The sequence below is a fragment of the Tachyglossus aculeatus genome, chromosome 19 (genome assembly GCF_015852505.1).
Source record: "Tachyglossus aculeatus isolate mTacAcu1 chromosome 19, mTacAcu1.pri, whole genome shotgun sequence".
NCBI lineage: Eukaryota > Metazoa > Chordata > Mammalia > Monotremata > Tachyglossidae > Tachyglossus > Tachyglossus aculeatus.
Genome location: NC_052084.1, coordinates 14,733,626 through 14,758,076, shown reverse-complemented (window position 1 = coordinate 14,758,076; position 24,451 = coordinate 14,733,626). Strand labels below are relative to the sequence as shown.

The 24,451-nt window shown below is 40.2% G+C and overlaps 1 protein-coding gene across 1 annotated transcript in view; it reads right to left on the bottom strand.

The window, feature by feature from the left end:
* Nucleotides 1-24,451, bottom strand: part of UBR2 (ubiquitin protein ligase E3 component n-recognin 2) — a 77,974-nt gene that overhangs the window by 29,476 nt on the left and 24,047 nt on the right. The window contains exons 8-22 of the mRNA XM_038761408.1: nt 22,834-22,954; nt 17,419-17,526; nt 16,802-16,890; nt 16,041-16,139; nt 13,428-13,591; nt 13,245-13,344; nt 10,080-10,208; nt 9,060-9,243; nt 7,397-7,458; nt 7,157-7,267; nt 6,434-6,499; nt 4,851-4,973; nt 3,779-3,842; nt 2,419-2,543; nt 1,174-1,226 (exon numbers count right to left, since the gene is read on the bottom strand). Coding sequence (XP_038617336.1) covers nt 1,174-1,226; nt 2,419-2,543; nt 3,779-3,842; nt 4,851-4,973; nt 6,434-6,499; nt 7,157-7,267; nt 7,397-7,458; nt 9,060-9,243; nt 10,080-10,208; nt 13,245-13,344; nt 13,428-13,591; nt 16,041-16,139; nt 16,802-16,890; nt 17,419-17,526; nt 22,834-22,954 — 1,598 coding nt within the window. The remainder of the gene's footprint in view (nt 1-1,173; nt 1,227-2,418; nt 2,544-3,778; nt 3,843-4,850; nt 4,974-6,433; nt 6,500-7,156; nt 7,268-7,396; nt 7,459-9,059; nt 9,244-10,079; nt 10,209-13,244; nt 13,345-13,427; nt 13,592-16,040; nt 16,140-16,801; nt 16,891-17,418; nt 17,527-22,833; nt 22,955-24,451) is intronic.

Sequence of the window (24,451 nt, the reverse complement as noted above, 5' to 3'; positions counted from 1 at the left end):
TGTGCTGCCAGGACGGAAGTCAAACTGTTGCCTTTTTAAATAAGATTTTGTGGTTTCTGAACTCCCATTTAGAGCTGAAGATGCAGCCAACCAGGAGTGCCAACCCTGAAGGCAATGAGAGGCAGCATGGCTTACTTGGAGAGAGCACGGGCCTGGGACTCCGGGCACCTAAATGCAAATCCCAGCTCCTGCTACGTACCCTTGGGCAAGTGACTTTACTTCTCTGTACCTCAACTCCCTCATCTGTAAAACAGGATGAACTAGCCATTCTCTCTCCCTCCCTTGGATTGTGAGCCCCATATGGGACAGGGACTTGCTATACAGTAAGCACTTATCAAATTCCACAATTATTACTACTATCAATTAGAGCCACGACCTCCCTGTAACTGGGATTGCGGGGATGAAGCCATTAGCTTCACCACCACAGCTTTTGCCGAAGGGCTCCCCCCAGTAGTTGAGTAGATGTTGAGTAGTTGAGTAGTAGTTGAGGATGAGTACTTGGCTCATCCTACCTGTCCCAGTAAGACCGAGACTGGTCAAAACTGGAGTCATGACTGGACTCCAGGTGACATCTCTCCTCTGACCAGGCCTCAGTAGGAAACGGACTCCTTGCCAAACCCTAATCACTTTCCCTGTTTGGGTACCCCCTAGTCTTCTGTGTCACTGCTCCCCCCGCCTCATTGGGCTACAAATCTGTGTTTGTGTGCACATACGTACACACATCCACATCCTTAGACCTGTAAGTATATCTCATTTTTTCTCCCAGTTCTGCCCTCTGAGTGCTCCGCCCCAGGTAACACCCCTGTGCTCAAATGGAAACCCTTGTGGCCTTACTTGTACTTCCCAAGTGCTTAGTACAGTGCTCTGCACACAGTAAGTGCTCAATAAATATGATTGATTGATTGATTGATTGATTAGAGTGCTACGGGAAAAACGTTCATTAGAAAACGAAGCAAGACTGAGCCCCAAATGGGAGAGGGATTGTGTTCAACAAGATGTATCTACCCCAGTGCTTTAGAACAGTACCTGGCAGATGGTAAGTGCTTAAAACATACCCTCAAAAAACCCCCCAAAACCCCAAACCAAAAACTTCACATCCTTGTTTTAGAAACCGAAATTTTAAAATGTAAAGTTCACCCTGAGAACATTTTACACTTTAGAAAATAAACTTACTTGAAACAGGCAACTGCTTCAATCACACTCTCCATCCCGGTTTCCTTGTTCTCCTGATTGGTGTATGAGATAAAGAAATATTAGCTCTTTAAGCTACTTCCTTAGTTTATCAAGTACAAAGGTGATCAAAGGTGGCTGCTACAATACTTAACTTCAGAGATACTGAAAGCACTCATGTAGCAAACGGGAACTTGCATCAATTTAGAAAATAAATCAAGAACGATCAAGAGTCAAACAAGACTTAGGAATTATAAATGCTAAAGATATTCACTGTTTTAGTAAAACCTGAGAGGAATTGGCAATAGTTATTTTCCATATTACAATTTTACTTATTATTTTTACATGACCTTCACAGTGCTGCTTGTACGTCTGGAGCTGATATGTTAATTTATCCCCTTTTATGCCGATGCCATAATTCCAACACATTATTCAACAAAAAGAACAATACTAGTTCTATTCTTGGGACAATTTTCTTTTTTCCACAGGACCCTTATCCTGTGGAAGCCACACTTCTGATTTGACAAGCCTGGTGGGAACTGTACCTCAACTTGGCTGTCAAAGCTAAGAACTGAAGGGTGTGGGACAGAGTGGGATGAGGTGAAGGGAGGAGAAATTTGAAGTGGTAGATTTAGCTATGCTCCTGCTTAGGGTGGCTCTTACCTAGCTGGGTGTCAACCTTTAGGAACCCCACCACTGCATTTCTGGGCTCTCAGTGTATCTGAGGTTGACTTGGAGCCAGTCAGGCAGAATGAGAAGAGCAGAGGCTAGTGAAAAGAGCACAGCTTTGGGATTCAGGAGACCTGGGGTCAAATCCCAGCTCTGCCGCTTGCCTGCTGTATGACCTTGGGCAAGTCACTTAATTTTTCTGTGCATGCTTCATTATCTGTAATAAATGGGGACAAAATACCCACTCTTCCTCCCCTTTAGACAGGGATGGTGTCCATTGGGCTTATATTGTATCTATCCCATAAACGAGTACAGTGTTTGGAACATAGTAACCCCCTAACAAACAGCACAATTATTATTAGAACAGGCCGGAGTGAATACATTAGTGGGCTGGTACAGTCTAAGGGCTGCATTTTGCCTACCCCTACTTACTACCATGGGAAAGTAACAAGTTTTAGTTATTCTGCATAATTTGGGGGAAAACTATTTTTTCCACTTAATGAGCAACTGTTGACTTGAGAACAAGGAAAATGCAGGCTTTAAGATCTAGCTTCCCAAATATAATTTTACAATACTTACATCCTCTGGTAAAGCCTTCACCAATTCACTATGAGCCATACGTCTGATGCTCAACTGATGGATAATCTCCCTTTTAGTTTCATCTGTAGCATTTACATGTCCAACTCCAGGACTAAATCTCTCCCCTGTTAAGATTTAAAAAGTATATAAAGATAATATAGTTCAAATCATACAATTAATATAATTGCCCATATGATATTTCTCTTGGCCTGTTTGCCTGTTTTAACAGCATAGTGACTTTTAGACTGTGAGCCCACTGTTGGGTAGGGACTGTCTCTATGTGATGCCAATTTGTACTTCCCAAGTGCTTAGTACAGTGCTCTGCACATAGTAAGCGCTCAATAAATACGATTGATTGATAGTGAAAACTGATTTGATTTTGCTGCACAACTCAATCATGAAACTTCAGAGCCCTTGAAAGGCAGTCAAAAAAAAGCAGCTTCATTCCTGAGTCTGAGCTACATTAGGAAGAGCCAAAATTATAGCAAAAAATAGCTCTTTAAAGTGGTGATGTAGCTAGGGCTACTTTCCACTGCCTGAATTCCCCAGGCAAAGTAGGTTAAATTAAAAGGAAAAGGGAGAATGGAGAAAGGGGAAGAGAAATAACAAAAAAAAGGATGGGGACACGGGTAGCCAGGAAGAGGGATTCAAGGAAAAAAGAAGAGAGGCAGGAATGAGGTGGGGGGAAAGAAGAAGGGGAAAAAGAGAAAAAGGTTGCTTTAGCAGCCATAATCTGTAGCTAAATTTAAATGATAAAACCTTGTTTACCTGGTCCTCCCCAATCTTACACCCCTTTTTAGTTAAAATGTTTTTGATTCAGTGCACAACTATGTTGTGGAGTTGTTGAGAGCAGTGGAAGAAGGTGAGAAACTGAGGTAGGAAAACAGAAATCAAGGAAGTAAGACTAGAGCTGGAGGAGAAGAGGGGCGGGAGGAGAAAAAGGGGAAAGGGGAAGAGTCCTGGCAGGCTGAGGGACAGCCTGAGCAGCAGGGGCAGGGGGAAGAAAACTAGGGGCAAGAACCTAATATGGTGAGCGCTCAATAAATATCACTACTACTATAATAAACGGGGTAGCCCATTTAAGCAGAGGAAAACATTTTTGAAAAATTCAAGGTATTGTCTTTCCTTGGAGCTTGGCTACCTTCATAAAAGAGTTAAGGGGACTTAACTCTGGATTTTTGCATTACCAAGCATCACAATACAAGGCCTACATCAAACTCCTTGAGGTCAGGGATCAGGTATGCTCATTCTATTGTACTCGCTTAAGTGTTTTCTACAGTGTTCTGCAAAGAGTAAGGTGCTCAGTAAATATTATTGATTTTCTGATTATGGTGTAAGTGAAAAAAAAATTTCAACATACCAACGAGCATTATAATGAGGTACAGCATTTCTTCTATTAAAGTATTATTTTGCTGGACCGTATCCTATTGTGGAATAAGTGGAAAGATAAAGAAGAATCAACATCCTGAAAAATATAACTTTCAAAGAACACCCCAAAGACTCAACTTCTTTCATCTTTAACCCCCTAAAATACGAATCAGAATCGAACAGCTCCTAATTCAGTTTTCAAATTTTCCTATATGTGGAGTCAAAAGAAAAATTTTTCAAATTCCTTCCGATGTTCAGTATTCGCATTGAAAATGGCACGGGACAATGATCAGGATTTTAGAACATCATGTTGAATTGATAATTTCCCACACAACCTCAGTGGTAAGTCACTGTCTTTTTCTTCAGTTTAAAGATCAGAAAGGAGAGGCACCAAGACACCAGTAGATGCAAGTACCATCCCTTGATTATTCAGGGTGCTTTATTTTACAGGACTTTTGTGGACCTTGGAGTCCCAATTTGGATGTGATGTTTTGGCCAATGAGGACTGCCAACTCTAGAAAAGCTCCCACCCACTTCAGCTTCCTGCTATCTCATTTTGTTTTGATCTCAGCCACTTACCTACTTCTTTATCAGATTTTCTGGGCTATAAATCGGTGCAGGATAAGGGTCAAAATGCCTAAATTCCTGTTTTCTAAGCTTCAGTGATAAAGCCATTTTTGACTATACGTTGGAGTTAACTACTTTTTAAACAAGAAAAATCCCTCCAAGAGTCCTAGGAAAGTGTGAGAAGGACCGGGCTTAAATTCAGAGATCAATTCACCAGAGTCTGTGGTTAACTTTGAGCTAATCTGATCATCAAATACCTCTCAGGGCCCTCCCAGATCTTCCTGGGGCTTCGGCAGGAACTCTGTTAGAGCCTGCTGTTAAAAATTCATTACCCTCCTCTACTGTACAAGTGAGTGACCTGGTTTAACCGGGTCACTCACAGAGATGCTTAGGATGAGAACAGGGTCATTTCTGGATTCCAATAAGGGATTTTAAAAGTCATCTTTTTTGTTGCTGTTCTTGCCGGACGTTTTTGAAAACAACACTACGGACGTTACCTTATTGCTGTTTTCGGAACCAAATCTTTTTCCAAAGTCAGGTGTACTAAAGATCTGATAAAGCTCAAAGCGACTGAGCATAATCATTAGGAAATGGTTTGGATCCATCATGGACACGCCTGTCTATTAAAAAAGTGGGACAAGAAAGAAGACAAGTTTAGAGTCAATGCTGTCCAATAATGAGTGAAACATGCACTTGCCTAAGTCACAGGGACCTGTCCGTTCACCGGTGGCAAGAGGAACCTCTCCCCCGGTGGGTCTCTCTCTCTGCCTGCCAAGCTGTTTTAACATTGGTATGGTGCAATTTGTGTGGACTCCCCTTCTGCCTGCTATCATTCTTTAATAATAATAATAATATGGTTTATATGGTTTGTTTTCTTGTCTGTCTCCCCCTTCTAGACTGTGAGCCCGCAGTTGGGTAGGGACCGTCTCTATATGTTGCCAACTTGTACTTCCCAAGCGCTTAGTCCAGTGCTCTGCACACAGTAAGCGCTCAATAAATACGACTGAATGAATGTACGTATTTATTACTCTATTTTACTTGTACATATTTATTCTATTTTATTTGGTTTATATGTTTTGTTTTGTTGTCTGTCTCCCCCTTCTAGACTGTGAGCCCGCTGTTGGGTAGGGACCATCTCTATATGTTGCCAACTTGTACTTCCCAAGCGCTTAGTACAGTGCTCTGCACACAGTAAGAGCTCAATAAATACGATTGAATGAATGAATGAATAATAATAATTATGGTATTTGTTAAGCATTTACTATGTGCCAAGCACTGTTTTAAGCACTGGGGTAGATACAAGGTAAGCAGGTTGTCCCACGTGGGGCTCACGGTCTTAATCCCTATTTTACAGATGAGGTAACTGAGGCACAGAGAAGCTAAGTGACTTGCTCAAAGTCACACAGCTGACAAGTGGCGGAGCTGGGATTAGAACCCACGACCTCTGACTCCCAAGCCTGTGCTCCTTCCACTAAGCCATGCCATTTCTCTTTAGGGGCAAAATTGCTAAGAAGTAAAAGAATCATCACACCCACATTAAGGCCAATCTTGCCCTTAGATGTTTTGGGTTCCCAACTGATGTAAAACTCATATGTAACAATCTTCATATGTCCCCAATAGATATCAGTAAGACCCTCGGGTTGGTGTCTCAAAGGCAAAAATTGTCAGGCTTCAAATCAAGGGTTCTCAATCGTTTTTATAAGAACAGAACTAGATGGATAAAAATGGGAACTAGCAAGCACAATCTTTTACTAGTGTCACTTGCATCTTCTGAATCAGGCCACAGTCTCCTTTTGCAGTTTGAGCAAATGATGTGATGTTTTAAAGCCAGCTTCTAAATTTTGTCTTTACTTTCTTCCCCCTCACTGAACCATTCTCATTCCTTAAGATTTAACTTTCATGTGAGTGGCGCTCTTCATGGAAAGTGCATTCTCCTCAAGTTGCTGAGGAATGAGGTAGCTAAGGTAATAATAATAATAATAATAATAATGATAGCATTTATTAAGCGCTTACTATGGGCAAAGCACTGTTCTAAGCACTAGTATACAAGTCCAGGATCTCCAGGACTTCCGTTGGTTACCTGAAGCATTACTATGTCCTTGTCAAACATCTCTCGTCTGCATTTCACATTATGGTAGTAATATATCTGAAAAAAACAATGCATCATCTGTGATAAATTGGCTACGTACAGTTATGTTCTAGAAAACAGTAACAACTTAGTTTTGGTAAGGAAACCTACACGCACCTGAGTAAACACCCAGCTTTCTTGCAGTGCAGACTATACTTCATAACTTTATATCCTCCAAAGATACCATGCTCAATGAAATTATGGGGACATCAAGCTCACTTTTAGAGAAATTATTTTATTCTTGTTTTAGATATTTGTTTTGCTTCGCTTCTTGGACAATGATTTTGTGATATGTAGAATGGTAGTTGCAAAAAAGCCTAAGATTACTGTGGTATCTATTGTATTCAGATGAAAGAAGATGAAGGAAAAGCTAGAATTAAGGTGGCTACAGGATTAACAAAATCAAAATTCCTGATGGTAAAATTAAAATCTTTGCCTAAATGTTATATTAATATATCTTTTATAAATTGATTCTGACAGATTAAAGTATGTATTTTTGATATCTAAATTTATTTCTGACATTTTCTTTTGGAACTAATCCCAAAGGATGCAAAAAAATCTTCAGTTTTGATTTAGATTTACTTTCTTCATCTATAGGTGTACTTTCCAAGAACTAGCCTTGTGAGAAACAGAAAAACAGGAAAAAAATGCGGCCTAAAATTGGGAAACTCGTACCTGATTGACCAGGGAGAACCCATTTCTTCTCCACATTCCGGCATGAACTTGGGCACATAAAACAAGACATCGCAGGGGGTGTTCTATCAACATGGGTGGACTGAGTTCACTCTGCAGAGAAATGAACAATACAGAAATCTTTATTGACAAAGAATTCCTACGGGAGAAAGTTCAAATGACTCAGGAGATGCGGAAATTTTTATCCAAAATATTTTATTTTCAAATGGACTAACCACTTACCAAAGGCAGCTGCTCTGGAAGCTTGTAAGCCACTTCGCTTCTGCTGAGCAATACATGCAAACCTAAACAGGAGTCCCCAGACAGAAAAGGCCATTTCGTTAGAAATATCTCATTACCCAGTTACTTTTACATCTTACAACTTTTACATCTACAACTTTTACATCTAAAAGTCTGTTAAATAAAAGAAAGCATTCTATTTCTTCCGTTGGCAAAAATACCTCTGACTTCCCAGATCACGTCTGGCTTATACTGAAATAATGAACTAGGTTTCTTCGGAACCCATGAACCAGTATATTTATGATCAAATTTTTACACGTATTACGATGGCTCTCTTTTATTTGGGACCTTGTTCCGTGGGAGTACGTTGAACTTTGTTATATGCATAAATTCCAAGATGATAACAGGTACTACCTTCTTAAAGTTACATTGTAGTTGCAATCATAACCGTCTTTTAATTGGACTCCTTTTGGATATTTTAACATTCATCCCTAAAGAGAACTATCCGCTGTCTCCTCAGAACTAATGAAATATCCAGCTAAGAATAGGTTAGACTAAGCACATATTAGCAAGAAAACAGGCTGCTAATTAGGGCTGGCTTCAGACAGTAAGCCAAGTTAGTGGTCACCTTAGGGCAGCAAACGACAGGGGTGGGATGATGTGTTTGTGTGTGTATATACAAAAACCATTTTTACTTACATGAAAACCATCAGGGCAGGGACCATGGTATATATTTTTGATTTCCTTGTACACTCCCTAAACGTCCAACACAGGGCTCCATACACAGATGGTACACAACAAAAACTTCTAATGATACATGATGCACCTGCTTCTTGCAACTACCTACACTATGTATTTTAAACTAATACAATCCTGGTATTTAGCTATACTGCATGGTAATGCAAAGGATTTTAAAAGTTATTTCACACCAGCCAAGAAGCAGCGTGGCTCAGTGGAAAGAGCACAGGCTTGGAAGTCAGAGGTCATGGGTTCAAATCCCAGCCCCACCATTTGTCAGCTGTGTGACTTTGGGCGAATCACTTCACTTCTCTGGGCCTCAGTTCCCTCATCTGTAAAATGGGGATTAAGACTGTGAGCCCCAAACGGGACAGCCTGATGACCTTGTATCCTCCCCTCAAGCACTTAGAACAGTACTTTGCACATGTTAAGCGCTTAATAAATGCCATCACTATTATTACCAGCCACCTCTTTCGTTGGTTATCTTCCTGACTGTGCTTGAAATGGAGATTGTGGGGAAGGGCAGGGGGTAAATGTGGGAGAGCAAGAGCAGAAGAGGCGCTGGGAAGCCAGGCAGGGGTCAAATCATGCTGAGGCAACTCTAATTTATTCCCCGCCCCGCCACCGAACTTTAACAGTGAAGCGCAGAACCTGGCTTTACACTGAATATTCCTCCCATGTAATGAATCTTACCTTCAACCTGCCTCTCCAGAGTAAATAACATGTTAAATTCTCCTAGACCCTGAAGGGTATTTTAAATTCAAGTAGAGGCAAAGTGCCAAGTGAACAAAAGGTATCGTCATGTACAACACACTGGTAAACTGCATGTGTTCACAACATCTGCGCCCCCTCCAATCCCAAAGAGATGAAATTCCCACTCAAAATCCGGATTTTCTGAGACACTGTAAAAGTGAAAGCTAGCTTTTACCTGCAAGTAAGCGAGAAACTGGTAGGTGTATGCTAACTTTTTCTTGAGAAACACAGTATCTGATAGTTTCAACTGAATGTCCACATAAACTGAGAGTGATTGGCTGTTCTCCATCAGTAAAACCACTGTGACACTGCATCAACACAGTGAGGCACTTTTTATATGCTTCAATAAGTACTTTTTCCTAGAAGAAAATAATTTTTTTTAAAAATCATATTACAAAAACATTGGGTTTCATAACCAATTAATACTGGGCTCAAAGTATTAATCCCCATTTCACATTCCTAAGCCAATAATTAAGATCTGTTTCAGGATCAGATTCAAAATGAGTCACCTAAACATCACGTACTATGCTATTCAAACGGCATTCAATAACCTCAGAGGCTTTAAATGGATGTCTCTGGGTTGACAGATTACTGCAGGGTCTATTAGCCCTCCCAATCAATCAGTGGTATTTACTGAGTGCTTACTGTGTGCAAAGCACTGTACTAAAGGTTTGGGAGAGTACATTACAGTAGAACTGGTAGACATAACACTTGCCCTCAAGGGATTTGCAATCTGGGGGGAAGGGGGAGAGGCAGACATTAAAATCATCAATCTTCATCTGTACTAAATAGCTCTCTCAAGTTAAGAAACAGTCCAATTATGAATTACTGTTTCTGGTCTGATCTGAACAACCCAAAGCCAGCATGTCTTATTTAAACAATTAATGGTATTTACTGGGTGCTCAGTGAGTTTCAAACACTGTATTAAAATGCTTAGAAATAGAACCCCAGAAGCAAAAACGCATGTCCCCTGCCTTCAAGGAGTTTACACTCTAATGGAGGAGGCAGGCCGACAAAAAAGAAGTAGGAGGAAGACCAAGGATATAACAGGTGCACAAATACATCAGGATTCATAACGTGATGTTAAACGGTCATTAATAATTGAATCATGAAATTTGTTCCACTTCTTTTAACGGCACTTAAAAAAAAATCCCACGTACAGACATTCCTGGGCCAACAGTTTCAAAACACTTACATCTAAAGCACACCAGTCCTGCATCATTGAAATGACATGAGTCAACTTCATTTGCAGTGTAAAAGCTGCTTCCCACTCCGGCTCCATCTCGATATGTTGCCCTACTTGACGAGTTATTGGGTCCATTCCCTATGGGAAGAAAATTCACAGTCTTGAATGCAAAAATACATTTCGAGCTTGATATTGAACTTTGTTTCAACAACTCTTAAGAGAAATCATTTAAAGAATGTGAAAAGAAAAAGATCGAGAACATGAAAAACTGTTTCTTTAAAAAGGAAATCTGAAAAGGAACAGCAAGGGAAATATTTCATATCCGAACAAATCTAAAAAAGTTTCAGAAACTCTTAATCACCTACAAATATTTTTAGATAAAAAATAAGATGGACAACCCTCTGTTCTGGATAATTTAGTCATTCACCTGGCTGAATGCAGGAGGCTGGGTCAGATAATGCCTTCAGTCCCTTCCAACTCTATGATTCTACGAAAACAACTGTCACAGGAAAAGAAATGGATTTTGGTATGCATATTTTTAAGTTTGTAAATACTATAATAATAATAATAATAATGATAATAATAATAATAATGGTATTTGTTAAGCGCTTACTATGTGCCAAGCACCGTAAAAAGGACTGGGGTGGACACAAGCAAATCAGTTTGGACACAGTCCCTGTCCCACATAGGGCTCACAGTCTAATTCCCCATTTTACAGATGAGGGAACTGAAGCACAGAGAACTGAAGTGATTTGCCTAAAGTCACATAACAGACAGGTGGCAGAGCCGGGATTAGAACCCATTACCTTCTGACTTTCAGGCCTGTGCTCTAACCACTGTGCTACGCCGCTTCCTAGAAGCAGAAATCGTCGTGAGTACACAAGAGGGTGATTCTTCTTTTTCAGATTTTCCTCACATATTGAAATGAAAACATTTTGCATTTCTGCAAGGAGGTGTCAGGGAAGTGGCAGGCACCCATGTAATCAATCCATCAGTGGTATTTATTGAGCATTTATGATGTGCAGGGCACTGTACTAAGTGTTTGAGAAAGTACAATACAACAGAGTTGGTAGACGCATTCCCTGTCCATGAGGTGCTTGGTCTAGTGGGGGGGGAGACGGACATTAAAATATATGAAATTACAGCTATGCACACAAGTGTTGTGGGGCAGAGTGTGAGGTGTATATAATAATAATAATGGCATTTATTAACGCTTACTATGTGCAAAACACTGTTCTAAGCACTGGGGAGGATACAAGGTGACCAGGTTGTCCCACGGGGGGCTCACAGTCAATCCCCATTTTACAGATGAGGTAACTGAGGCCCAGAGACGTGAAGTGACTTGCCCAAAGTCACACAGCTGACAATCGGCGGAGCCGGGATTTGAACCCATGACCTCTGACTCCAAAGCCCGTACTCTTTCCACTGAGCCACGCAAATATTTGCATCTACCCCACTGCTTAGTACATTGCCTGCCACATAGTAAGTGCTTAATGCCTTCAAAAAATCAAGAAGTGGTCCAAAGGATACAGATCCACTTGCACAGACGACACAGAAGGGTGAGCGAGTAAGGGAAAAAGAGAACTTAACCTGGGAAGGTCTCTTGGAGGAGATGTGATTTTAATGAACCAGGCTCCTGATGAGATTCGTGGCCACAATATGTCTATAATGCAGCGGCCGGTGCCACTTCTTGGTATAAGTCACGGTGGCTACCGTTCCCATATCTCTTGCCGCTCTCCCTCAACTGACAGGCTCTGAGCTAAGGCCTCGGGCCCCCATGGGACAGAGCGTGGGACCCGTCATCAGTGGGGAAGCTGCGGTCAGTTTAGCAGGGCAGCTACAAATAGCTTGGTGTGCCTCCCCTGGTCTATGAGAAGTTATAAAAAGGTATTTGGGAAAACTGCACTCTACCTCAAGCCCTCCATGTGGCTATGTTTTGGCACCAACTTCACTAGCAGCCTAGCCCAATTATCCTGCACCTCCCCTGAAACTGTTAAGGCAATAGCAGTATTCATAATATTTAGAAGTTCAAACTCACAAACCATCCCTGTGCATTCCAGTTTCCCTGCTAGGAGTAGGGTTTACTCGATAACCACCGAATAAAAGCGTAAGGGAGCATAATCACAGAAGGAACACCACCCATTTTCTTCACACATATCTATGATTAAAATGCGCCAGATCGCTCTTGCTCACAGATTCAACTTCTCTTTCGGAATCACTTCATAAAATTAAAGGAGATGATCAGAAGAGCTGTTTCCTACTATATGAAGACAGCACTAAGCTGGGTACTGATATTGGCTTCAATCAATCAACATTATTTACTGAATGACTACTGTGTGCACTGCACTGTGCTAAACACTTGGGAGTGAACAAGAGAATGATTAGATAGGAGCTCTGTTTACATTCTAGCGGGGGAGGTAGATGATAAAATCAATTTGAGGTAGGGGGAATAACAGAGTAGAAAGCCATACAGGTTGGGCTTCAGAATGTGTGAGGACCCAACAGCTTTAGTGGTGAGGAAGTGCTGAAATGGCAGTAAGTGGGATATGAAGTGAGGAGATAAGAAATTAATTGAGGAAGGCCTCCTGGAGGAATGTGATTTTAGAAAGGTTTCCAAGATGGGAAGAACATGATTTGTCAAGTGTGAAGACGGAAGAAGTTCAAAGCAGGGACAGGAGGAAGGGGTGAGCAAGAAGTCAGAGGTGGAAGAGACAGGAAAGAAGCAAAGTGAGTAGGTCAGCTTGAGAAGAATCTGGCATGTGAGCTAGGGTATAATGGAAAGAGGGAGAGAGCAGATTGAGTGCCTTTAAATTGAAATACATTTTCCAAAGCAAGTGTACTTTACCACACACACACACACACACACACACACACATACACAGAGTAAAAGGACCACAGTTAACAAAAATTAAAGCAATTAAAAGTACTTTTATGCTGGAGACAAGAATCAATTTATTTTCAGGAAATCTAGAAAACACAACCAACCTAGAAAATCAATTTATTGAAAACTGCACTGGGATTACTTGATTAAAGGGTGAGAGAGCCCTCAAGTCAAACCAGACCCTTAGAGATTTTACAAACTGACTCAAAATGGAAAAAAAAAAAATTTAGATGTACAAGAACCTTGCCGAATGAAATTTAAATCTCTATTTAGAACTGCCCTGATTGACATACCTGCATGCACTTTAGTAACTCCAAGAAGGCATCAAAACCTTCTAGAAACTTCTGCCTCAGAGGGTCTGACCAGTCAGTTGGTTTGCTAATCAACACATACCTGAAAAAAAATTAATTGGCAAAAGGTTGAATCTTCTATCGCATAACATCTAAAAATGGTTTGTTAATTTTCAAGGTACTTACTTGAGATCAAAAATAAGGCTCTGAACCCTCCTGAACTTGAAGGCTTGCAGAGTTGTGTAGCGTTCGAACTGAAATCTGCCTTGGATATCTCGAAGTCGTAAATGGTCCATAAAAGTCTTGATGATAGTAGTCATAAGATTCTCCTCCGTTATTAACATCCGAGCCTAAACCAAAGTAGAAATTTTTGTCACTCACGATACTGCTCTCAAGGGGAAGCACAAGGATGACAATACTAGGTATTTTCTCCATCATAGTTGGAACTTCTTTCATGCAGTCTGCTGGAAGTTAGTAGACAAAGCCATAGTTAGAGAAGATTAAATCTTAAACTCCATTATCAGAGGGCCAGGGCCAGATGACTTATTCGAAGACACAGTATGAGCCACTCTCCACCTCCAAGGTTGAGGTCAAGCCTCTGGCTGGTACCCTCCAAGCATACAGTGCTATGCACACAGTAAGTGCTCAGTAAGTACGACTGAATTAATACAAATGAAAACAGGGGGCAACTTGGACCACATCTGCTGTTCACATTGGTCTGCTCCCTTCTCCAGGCTGGACCTGGTCTTTGTTACATGCTTTTGGTGAGGGATCGTTGCCTATCTGGCTAGGACAGTGGGCAGGACATCCCTGGAGCAGAGAGAATGACAGACTGCCCACATTGTTGAGCCACTGGCAGGGTAGCCAGAAGATTCCATGGAAGAGATGGAAACCGCTCAGAAGAGTAAGAACAAAGCCCATAGCACTTTTGTAATTCATGCTGGAGTGAAAAATGAATCTAGAACAGAGCCCCAAAACACTAAATTAGAACAGTAGGAAACTTACAAAAGCTAGTCAGAGCAGGTGGTCTCTAGTATAATGCACTAGTATAACTGTGATGGTTTATGAGGGACTAATATTTCACTCTATTCAACTGTGCACTATCATGTAGCTACCCTCAGCGCTTAAAAGCTTTTGACACATAGTAAGTACTTAATACCCTAATTATTATTACTGCAGTCTAATGGTTTGTACATCTTTTGGGCCAGCTAGTGAAAAAGTGCATATCTGCTATAATTTTGCTTTAAAAATATAGTGTTAAGGAGATCTAACTTGAAAATATGCTAATGCAGGAAACTGAATTTACTGAAAGCAAATACAGAGCTTTCCCTTCTCCAATTGTGGGTGTTTAGTGCCCCAAAATACCTAGGGCTGGCAAAGCTAAACACTTGGGACTAAACATGCCAGGGATTCGGATTCTGCTGGCTCTACCATACCAGGTGAAATTCAAGGTTTGTGAATAAAAATTGAAAGCATTCGAAGCTTTTTAGCTTTAAGGCTGTTCAAGGTGCAAGGAAATTCATAATAAAGAGTTTAACATAAATGTGAGTGGGCATATATACACACACGTCTATAATGCCACACACTTTTGCTATAATGTTTGTTTTTTCTACACATTAATGCTTGTTTTCCCTAAGTGTTTTGGTTAGAATGTTATGGTAGTACGGAACACTCCAACAATTTGAACCTGGTGGCGTTGCCTTAAATTAAGCACTTAGACAAGTACAACAGAAGCACGAGACATGTTCACAGCTCACAAGTAGCTTACACTCGAACAACGGAGATGATACACTGTCCATGAAAAGAACAATTCGTGATCTACCCATCCTTCCACACTGTCTGGACGTAAGTAAGGATAGATCTCCGTGGCACTCTTGGGTTAGCCCCATAGAAGGCCGGTCTCTGCTTCCGAACTTGTCTTTTGGTAGCCTGACTGCTGTGAAGCCTTTGCTCCCAAAGGCAGCAGACCACCACGCTTGTCTGTTTGTTGCAGAGGTCTCCCAGTAGTGCCCTGCTCTGCAACCTTCTTTGAAAAAGGGTTTCATTTTTTATTCTGCCTGGCCTCAGCTTGCACGTGTCCCTTTTTCCAGTTCATCATTCTGCAGCTCCTTGGGCATCCTGCTGTTATTCACCTCCTCAAATGTCCTGCCCGGCAGAGCTGTGTTGGTGTGAATTTCAACTTTTGAATCCAACCAGGTTGGATTTAAAATTTGCTTTTGAGGTTACATTCAGTTTGGCTCATTAGTGGAATTTATTAGGACTGTTTAAAGTTCACTGCTCAATTGTTCCCCGTGTAATGGTAATGAGCTACTAATACGGTAACAAGAAGCACACTGCTGTCATTTCAAGCTCTGCCCCCTCAAAATTGGTGGTATTATAATGCCTGACAATGGAAAACTGAGGCTGCTCAAAACCATGTGCCGTAGTAAGCAAAATGACACACGGAATGTTAAAAGAACACTCCGAACCAAAAGTGGAAAAACTGGGGTAGGCAAAGGAAACCTGTACCTCTTCCAGTATTTTCATCAGGGAACCTCCAAGATAATATAAATTTTAGAAGTCTCCCGTTTTAAGGCTACGATGTTGTTAACTGAAAATAGTAAAGTTCTTCTTTGTCATTTAGTACTTACAAGTGAAGGCACTGTGAATATCTGTACCGAGAGGTCTGCGATTGAAAACTCTCTGTCGTGGTCATCTGTCACATAATCACTCTGCAAACGCTCATAGTTCTAGTAAGAAGGCAAAAAAAGGCAAGGAGTGCCAGCTATCAGTTAAGAAGAAAAGGCAAGCACTACTCACCAGAGTAGGTGCAGTGAAGAACTGGACAGATAGGGCAGTCACCGACACTGCCCGCTCGTGATCATCCTCCATAAAATCTCTCTGCAACTGCTGGTAATTCTAAACAACAAGGGGGAAATTCACCTCTCATCCGCACTGACCAACGGTTTAACTTTTATATTGAGACATCGGTGCTGGGGCTAGACAATGAGACAACCCTACAGAAGGAGGATGGGGTCCTACCAGAGAATCATTCAAATAATCTGGAATAATCAGCTTCTGCAGGAAATGAAATGAACTGGAGTTCAACAAATGGACCTGCACAGCACTTCAAGAGTCAACCACAGATGAGTAAAAAATTAAAATAAAAAACTTGGTTAAAAACCCCAAGGTATCAACCTGGTCAGAGAAGCTAAATACCAGGAATGTGGCAATGCTCTTTTAAGAAACTGTCTTTGCAACTTTAAATCCTACTTGAAGAGCAGAGACTCAACTCTCAAACACCCAAAAGGATGAAAACCAGAAGTCAGATCTCTAATGATTCTGAACATGAGCAATACCACATAGAAACTCTAATTCTAACATCAGAGTGGCCATGGGGAAGAGAAAGCCCTATCTCCACCTCTGTTATTTTTCATCTGAAGTCCTTCCACCTCTATTTAAACAAAATAGGGCTACATTCGCTGGCTTATAAGTTCTTAACTATCATGCATTTAAGGACTAACACAGTCCATTGTCTCGCTGCCTGATTTGGACCAATTCAAAATGTGCCAACTACTTACTTTTGCAAACCGAATGGCAAAGAGTTTTTTGTATTTCAAATCCATAAGAAGACTGCTCATAAACAACTGATGATAGACGCTCCTTGCCCCTATTAAGAAAAATAAAAATCAGAATTTGCCTTAGATAAGTGAAAAATCAAACTAATTTTTAAACTTTAAATACTCAGCAATTTAGAAATGAATCTTGCTGGTTAATTTGGTCTTAATCTGCTCATTTAACATGAAATACTTGCCATTAATTAATAGCAAATACTGATTACCAACATTTTAAATGATTAACAATACTACAGAATTACTCTGAAATAAAAAACCACCAACTCCAGATAACAACTCCAGATAATAAAAATAAACAGAGTATTTTAGCTTTCACCCTATTTCCCGCTCATAAAACAGAATCTGTTTCCTCACTCAAGATATGTGTGTTAGGAAAGAGATAAACAGGAAACTGCTACGAAGTCTACCTACAGTGGTGACCAAATTATGAAACTTTGGACATTTCCCAAACTGGAGTCTCCCTTTGTGTAAAAAAACAAAACAAAACAAAAAACCTCATTGAAATTTCTTAATACGCTCCTTTTGAATCATAACAAAAAATTGATAAACAAGAAGGGTCTCACCTTTCCACAGTTTGGAATCACAGAGCATCAGTTTATCCACAAGAGAGGAATTTTCACCATCTGGGCCCTCCTGTAAACCAACCTGACACAATATCCGCCGGAGGCCATCTTAGATAAAGGAAAAAAAAAATTACAGAACAAATACAGAGTACAGGTTCTTGAAATATAAAAATACTTAAAAATAATTTTAATATCAATGTAAAAATTAACCTTTAGTATGATCTTTTAAACTAATCATCAAACATCTCCAGAAAAAAGTGAAAACGTTCGCTATGGCAAACTACAAATCCTATATTAAATCTTACCCCATTGATCCCCATTACATATCCTGGTTTTATGAAGGGAGAAAAGTGACTGCAAAACACCAAAAAAAAAATATGCAATAAAAGAACATCTTTCTTCCACTGAGAAATTCTCCCATTAAACATACAAAATTCAAGTTTTTAGGTGTAACATCTGTAGTCACAATGAAGATATGCACACTTAACAAGAGTAAAAATTCAGACCAAAAATGTTTTAGTCTATCAAAACGGCTACTTCACAGTGGAAAGGGAGCTCATATCTGCAGTAGTTCCTAAACTATTTCGTTCAACCTACTCAGGAGCCCTTACTGAATGTATACCAAAAACATGTTTCTAAATGGTGTACCCAGAATTTTTGTCTGAATTTGGAAAATATAAATGCAAAAGTAAGGGTAAGGTACACACAAAAGTAGGTCAAACAAATCAAACCAATAATTTCCAAAATGTTGAAACAAAAATTTAGTTTGGCACACTTTTTTCCATAAAACATTCCAAGTATGGTGGTGTGATTTTTTTGAAAAAAGTTTTCCTAATCAAGTGTTTCTCGAGAATATGAAGGAAATTTCCCTGAACAAAAGGATACTCAGAAAAAACTGAAGAAATTATTCATCTGAAGAAATGAAACTGAAAAATTCTACCATTAACATCAAAGATAGTGGACTCGTTCGGGGGCAAGAAAAAGGCTGAGGAAACAAACTGGCAATTTGAAAGTGAAATCAATTTTGCAGATAGAATAGTTCTGAAAAAAAAACTTTTGGCTCTAACATATCCTGCTAGTGGAAGCATTTTAGATATCTTCCTTCCAGCAGGAAATAAAATATTAAAGTTTAGGAAACAGTCACTTATCTATATACCTCAGTCTACCACAGTAATGTGCCTGGCAGCTCATAAGAATATAAGAAACTGCACCTTGAGTCAGAACCTCCATATTTTACCTCACTCAGTGGCATCAAAGAAGGATTGAAAGAAAAATGGTCCGCTACCTCCTGATGTCTAGACTTGTGATCAAGGATGTACCTCGGCATCTCTAACTTTTCCCTCAAATCCTACTTATAAGCTTCAAACCGGCTTCAGCTCCTCTCCACTCTACAGAAACTGCCCTCTTTAAAGTCACCAATGACTTCTTTCTTGCCAACCCAATGGCTTCTATTTCATCCTAATCCTCCTGGACCTCTCGGCTGCCTTCAACACTGTGGACTCCCTGTTTCTCCTGGAAACGCTAACGAACCATGGCTTCACTGACACTTGTCTTCTCCTGGTTCTCCTACCTCTTTGGACACTCCTTCTAAACTTTCGTTGGATCCTCCTCTTTCTCCCACCCTCTAAAGTGGGAGTTCCCCAAACCTCAGTTCTAGGTCCTCTTCATCTCCAGGTGGATGACTCCCCAATCTACCTCTTCAGACTTGACCTCCCTTTGCAGAATCACATTTCCTCCTGCCTTCAGGACATCTCTACTTGGATGTCCCACAGACACCTCAAACTGAACATATGCAAAACAGAACTCCTCATCTTTCCACCCAAATGCAGTCCTCCCCCTGGCTTTCCCATCACTGTAGGCAACATCACAATCCTCTGTCTCACTAGCCTGGTAACCTAGATTTTATCCTTGACTCACCTCTCTCATTCAACCCACAGACTCAGTCTATCCAAACGCTGTCAGTTCTACCTTCACAATATCTCTAAAATCAGATGCTTCCTTGCCTTCTAAACTGCCACCATGTTAATCCCAGCAGAAATCCTGTCTTGATTACTGTATCTGCCTCGTTGCTGACCTCCCTGTCCCTCTCTCCTGCTTGTATCTCTTTTATAAAATATTATTCAGTCCATGATTTCCCCACTCCTCCAATGGTTGCCCATCCACCTTCATATAAAACAGATACTCCTTACCATCGGCTTTAAGGTACTTAATGATCTCTTGGCCTCCCAATTTACCCTGGTAATCTACCACAAGCCTGCCCATTTTGCTCCTCTAATGCTAATCTACTCCCTCTTCTTCAATCTCATCTGTCTCATTGCCAATCCCTTGCTCAGGTTCTTCTCCCTCTACCTCGGGACTCCCTTCCCCTTCCTAGCTGACAGGCCACCACTCTTCCCATTTCAAATCCCTACTAAAATCATATCTCCTCCAAGAGGCTTCCAGGAATGAGCTCTTTCTACTAGGCCACACTGCTTCCCAGGTTTCCAATTTGTTTTCCTCCGATAATATTGACGGTATTTATTAAGTGCTTACTATGTGCCAAGCACTAAGCTAAGGGCTGGGGTCAATTCAATATAGTCAGATTGGACACAGTCCCTGATCTACCACAGGGCTCATCTTATAAGAGGGAGGGAAAATATGTACTTTATTATCCATTTTACAGTTATGGATACTGAGGCACAGAGATGTTAAGTGACTAACCCATGGTCACACAGTAGGCAGGGGGTAGAGCTAAGAGTAGAACGTGGGTCACCTGACTCCCAGTTCTGTGCTTTTTCCACTAAGCCATACTTCTATCTGTAAATAATTTTGAAACTGTTTCCCCCTTCTCGACTGGAAACTGGCTGAGGGCAGGGATTATGTCTCTTACCTCTACTGTACTCTTCCAAGCTTTTACTACAATGCTCTACATACAGTACACGTTCAATACATACTATAAATTCGAACCTCATCAGAGATCTTTTGAAAAATGTAAACACATTATGTCCACTTATTTCCTTCTGTCAATCACCCAAGCAATAGTATTTACTGAACACATATTCTGTGTGGATTACTGTACTAAAGGCTTGGGAGACTAATAATCAGTGGTACTTGCTGTTTGCAGAACATTGTACTAAATGCTTGGGAGAGTACAAAAAAAGAGTTCGTAGAAGACTACAATTTAAATCATTCAATCATTTTATGAAGTGCACAGAACACTGTAGTAGGCTCCTGGGAGAGTACAATAAAAATGAGACAGTCTCTGCTTTAGCAGATAAGGCATGATTTCTTCTTATAGAAGCCATTTTGTCTTTACACCAACAGAGTTTGTATTTTTAAGCACTTGCTCATCCTAAATTTAATTATAGATTCTACCAGTTTGTCAGGACTAGAAGTAAAACTCACCAGACTACAATTATGGTTCACCTCTGGAACTCTTCTTATAGATGAGAGTTAAATTGGCAATTTGCAGTCATCTATTCAGTAGCCATTTGTTACGCCACTTTACACATTCTTGCCAGCAGCTACACAACTTCCCCTCGTCTCCCATAAGTTCCTTCAGAATTTTAGGTGGATGCCATCAGTCATGAAGATTTGTGAATATCTGGGTAATCAATGTGATCTAATATATCTTAGGTTTACTACAATTTGGTTCAGTTCCTCTGACTTACCAGCTACCAAGAACAACCAGGGGGAAAGAAATCTCCCTATCATCTTCCTCAGTAAAAACCAACCAATGCATTCACTGATCCATTCTTTTACAAACCTGAATGCAACTTTTATACTATGATCAACATGTAGCTTCTAATTTGATATATGAAAAACATTTTGTCGTTAACTCTGGCAATCATTGCACGGTACTCTCAGACACATTTTAAAGTATTTTTGTTGGAACTCAGAGTGGCTCTCTCCTCTAAACCAGGCCCTGCCTCTACTCAGAATTAAATTCAGTATATTATCTTTCCTTGTGGACTAGTTTTCCAGAAAGTTGTACTATTAAAAAGCCTTCCTCCACTTCTTATCTTGATAAGTTACTCAGTCAAGTTCAATTAGAATTGAAGTCTCCCACTAATATTCCCACTGTAGTTTTTCAGCTTCTCCAACCACAATGAACATTACCTGGTCTCTCTCCTTTTCCCTGATAGGTAGGCTATAATAAGGATTCACTGCAGTATTCTTCTGGTTTAACTAAGGATTTTTATTAATAGGAATTTCCTCTTGTTCAAAACTTTATCAGTCAGTTCTCCAGGTTTTCACTACACATTTTGGACAGAGCACAATGGCAGGAATAGGGGACGTTCTTCTGATAACATGTGGCTGGCAATATAACACAATGCAGGGTCACAAGACACTGTGGTGTTCTCACCATCTGACACAGCAGGCATACACTGAGTTCTCCCTAAATGCTTGTTTAACCACATGCTTTGGATATAACAATGTTAGGGAGTTGGGAAATATTCTTCCAGCAGTACATATTTATGTGGATTGAATGCAATGCACTGTTGGAAGAAAGGGTTGTATACATGCAGGTGGCACTGATCAAGGTTCAGAGACCAGAGCATGAATTTTTCTTACGGCGGAGTTTCTCAAAACAAAGCTTCTGTTCTCGAAGAATTGACCGTATTGTCCCTCACAAACAGTGTCACATCTCCACCTGTCTGGTCCACCCCATTGGTTTTCATCTCTTCACCAGATTTCTGGGATGCCGACTACAAAAACTTCCTAACTGCCAAGCAGATCACTTCACCCCATTCCATTTCTTAGGTTTCTAACATTAGTGAGAAAGCACTTGTTTAACTTTGCATTGCTTTTTGGCCTATTGTCACATCTTCCATATTCTGCATTGACTTTATATATGTTCCACTGGCTTTCCTTAGAATTACCACATACAGTTTTATCCTCACTCTTTCCTTTCATTTAGGGTTAGGAATTTGTGATTACTCTATGAGACACAAAAGGACTTTGGATTCGGCTCCTATTAGACACGAAATCTTGAACGAATCCGGGGACTATGTGAAAACTGAACCAAGATGTTATCATCACCGTCGAATTGGGCCAACTGGTTTTAATGACTAAGGGCAGTCCCCTCCTCCACAACCATATTATGAACCTGAAAGCAAAATACATCTAAGAGAAAACAAAATTTGAAGACTATGACCTCAGTGATAGAGAACAAGTCAAAACATAATTTACATCAATAAATATTGAATTGCTGATGGGCTAAAATTAATTTAGCCACAAGTGTCAGAAGGTGACCTTGAGGTCATTTTGTCTCAGATTCCCAGCCCCAACCTCCAATTCACTAGTATTCTCTTGGCCTTCTCACCACTCTCTGGGCGGCAGGGAGATGTCTGACACCCACAGTTAATTGGTTCTTCACACACAGATGCATGCTACAATATCTAGTCTATTCCAGGGAGGTTGAATTTGACATACCTGAATATCCTATAATGCTGCCAAGCCACGTTAGGAGCTTCAAACCAAAACTCTGATGTGCAACAATAGATGAATGCATAACTTGAACTTTCAGTGGCTTAGTCTGCCGACTTGTATTTCTCTTAAAAAGAAAAAAGCACCATGAAAAACAGAACTTTTTATTTTTAGCATATGATCATGAAAGTTATCGAAGTTTACATGACTCTGTTTTGTTTATGGGTTTTGAACATTTCCTGAGGCAGGGCTGTTATTTTTTGCAGGAGTACGACGATTTACAACCTATGGCTGCTTACTAGGAATCATGCGAGAATAATGCCATGACAATCATGTGTACCATTGGTACACTCTGAAGATGTTCTTACCACATATGCCTGTCAATATGGGTGATCCTATCTGCCTAGTATGATCCAACACCTATGCTGATGATCTGACCCACAGATGACCTTAGAATACTTATAGATTTGGAGCTAATTAATTCTTAATTTGGGCCATGACATATCCCCGGCATTTCAGGCTTTGGTGGGTCATGCCCCTTGTGATACTGGGCATGCCAATTTTCATTACGAAATAAAAATAAACTCACATTTTCTGACGTGCAAAAATCTTAGAAATTCATGACAAAATGCACTGGCATTATGGTTCTTGGTAATGAACATTCTATACCATCACAGTCATTACAAATTAAAAATGTAAAATTACATCTCGAGTCCTGCTATCTTTACAAATTACCAATTAGGTGCTTACCAATTAAGCACCGATTCTTGGAAAACCATCTGCCACATTTCTACCAATAAACCCAATTTAAGCACTTCAAGCTCAAAACACTGATTTCACTACTTAACTTTTTATGATGAGCTTTACACATGAAGCGTCTTGAGAAACTCTCTTTATATGGAATCAATACATAAGGTGTATTTCAATCAAGAAATTTTGCTATGACAACTATAAAATCCCAAAATACATAGTAACTGCCATCCATTTTAATGATTACATGATACCTACAGCAATTCTAACTTTTACTGTACAGTAACTCCTGAACAACTGAGTACTGGATGAATTTTTTTCAGCTTTGCAAATTTACTGAATACTCTCCTTTCCTTACTGCAGCCCAAGACTCTGCAGGGACAAGCTAAAAATAACCTACCTCTTACTAAAATCTGCAGGAGTGGAATGAGCTGGTACTAAAGGGTAAGGTTTACCAGCCTGTTCCCCTCCTCCTGCTTTCCTGTCTCTGACTCCCACCCTTGGGGTCCCATGATGTCCCCTGACTTTAGAAAGCGTCACAAAATATCTTTTCTCTAAAATATGAGTGGTTCCTAAACATTTCAGATATCTGAGAGTGTTTGGTGTAAGAAGATAAATATGTCACATTATGAAAATATATTTTTCGAATTAGGCAAAAGTACTTTCATTTAAATTTACATTTTAAAATAGAACATCATTAAAAAGAAACCTGACTGGTTATGAACTACTCAGGCAATTGTGAAATCTCTAGATAAATATTGAGGTCATTACGTAAAACAAAATTCTCTCTGTCAGCCTCTTCTGGCACCAGGGATGAGGAGAGGAGCAGGCAAGAAAGAAAGTAGGCCTTTTAATAGGGCATACTTGACCTGCA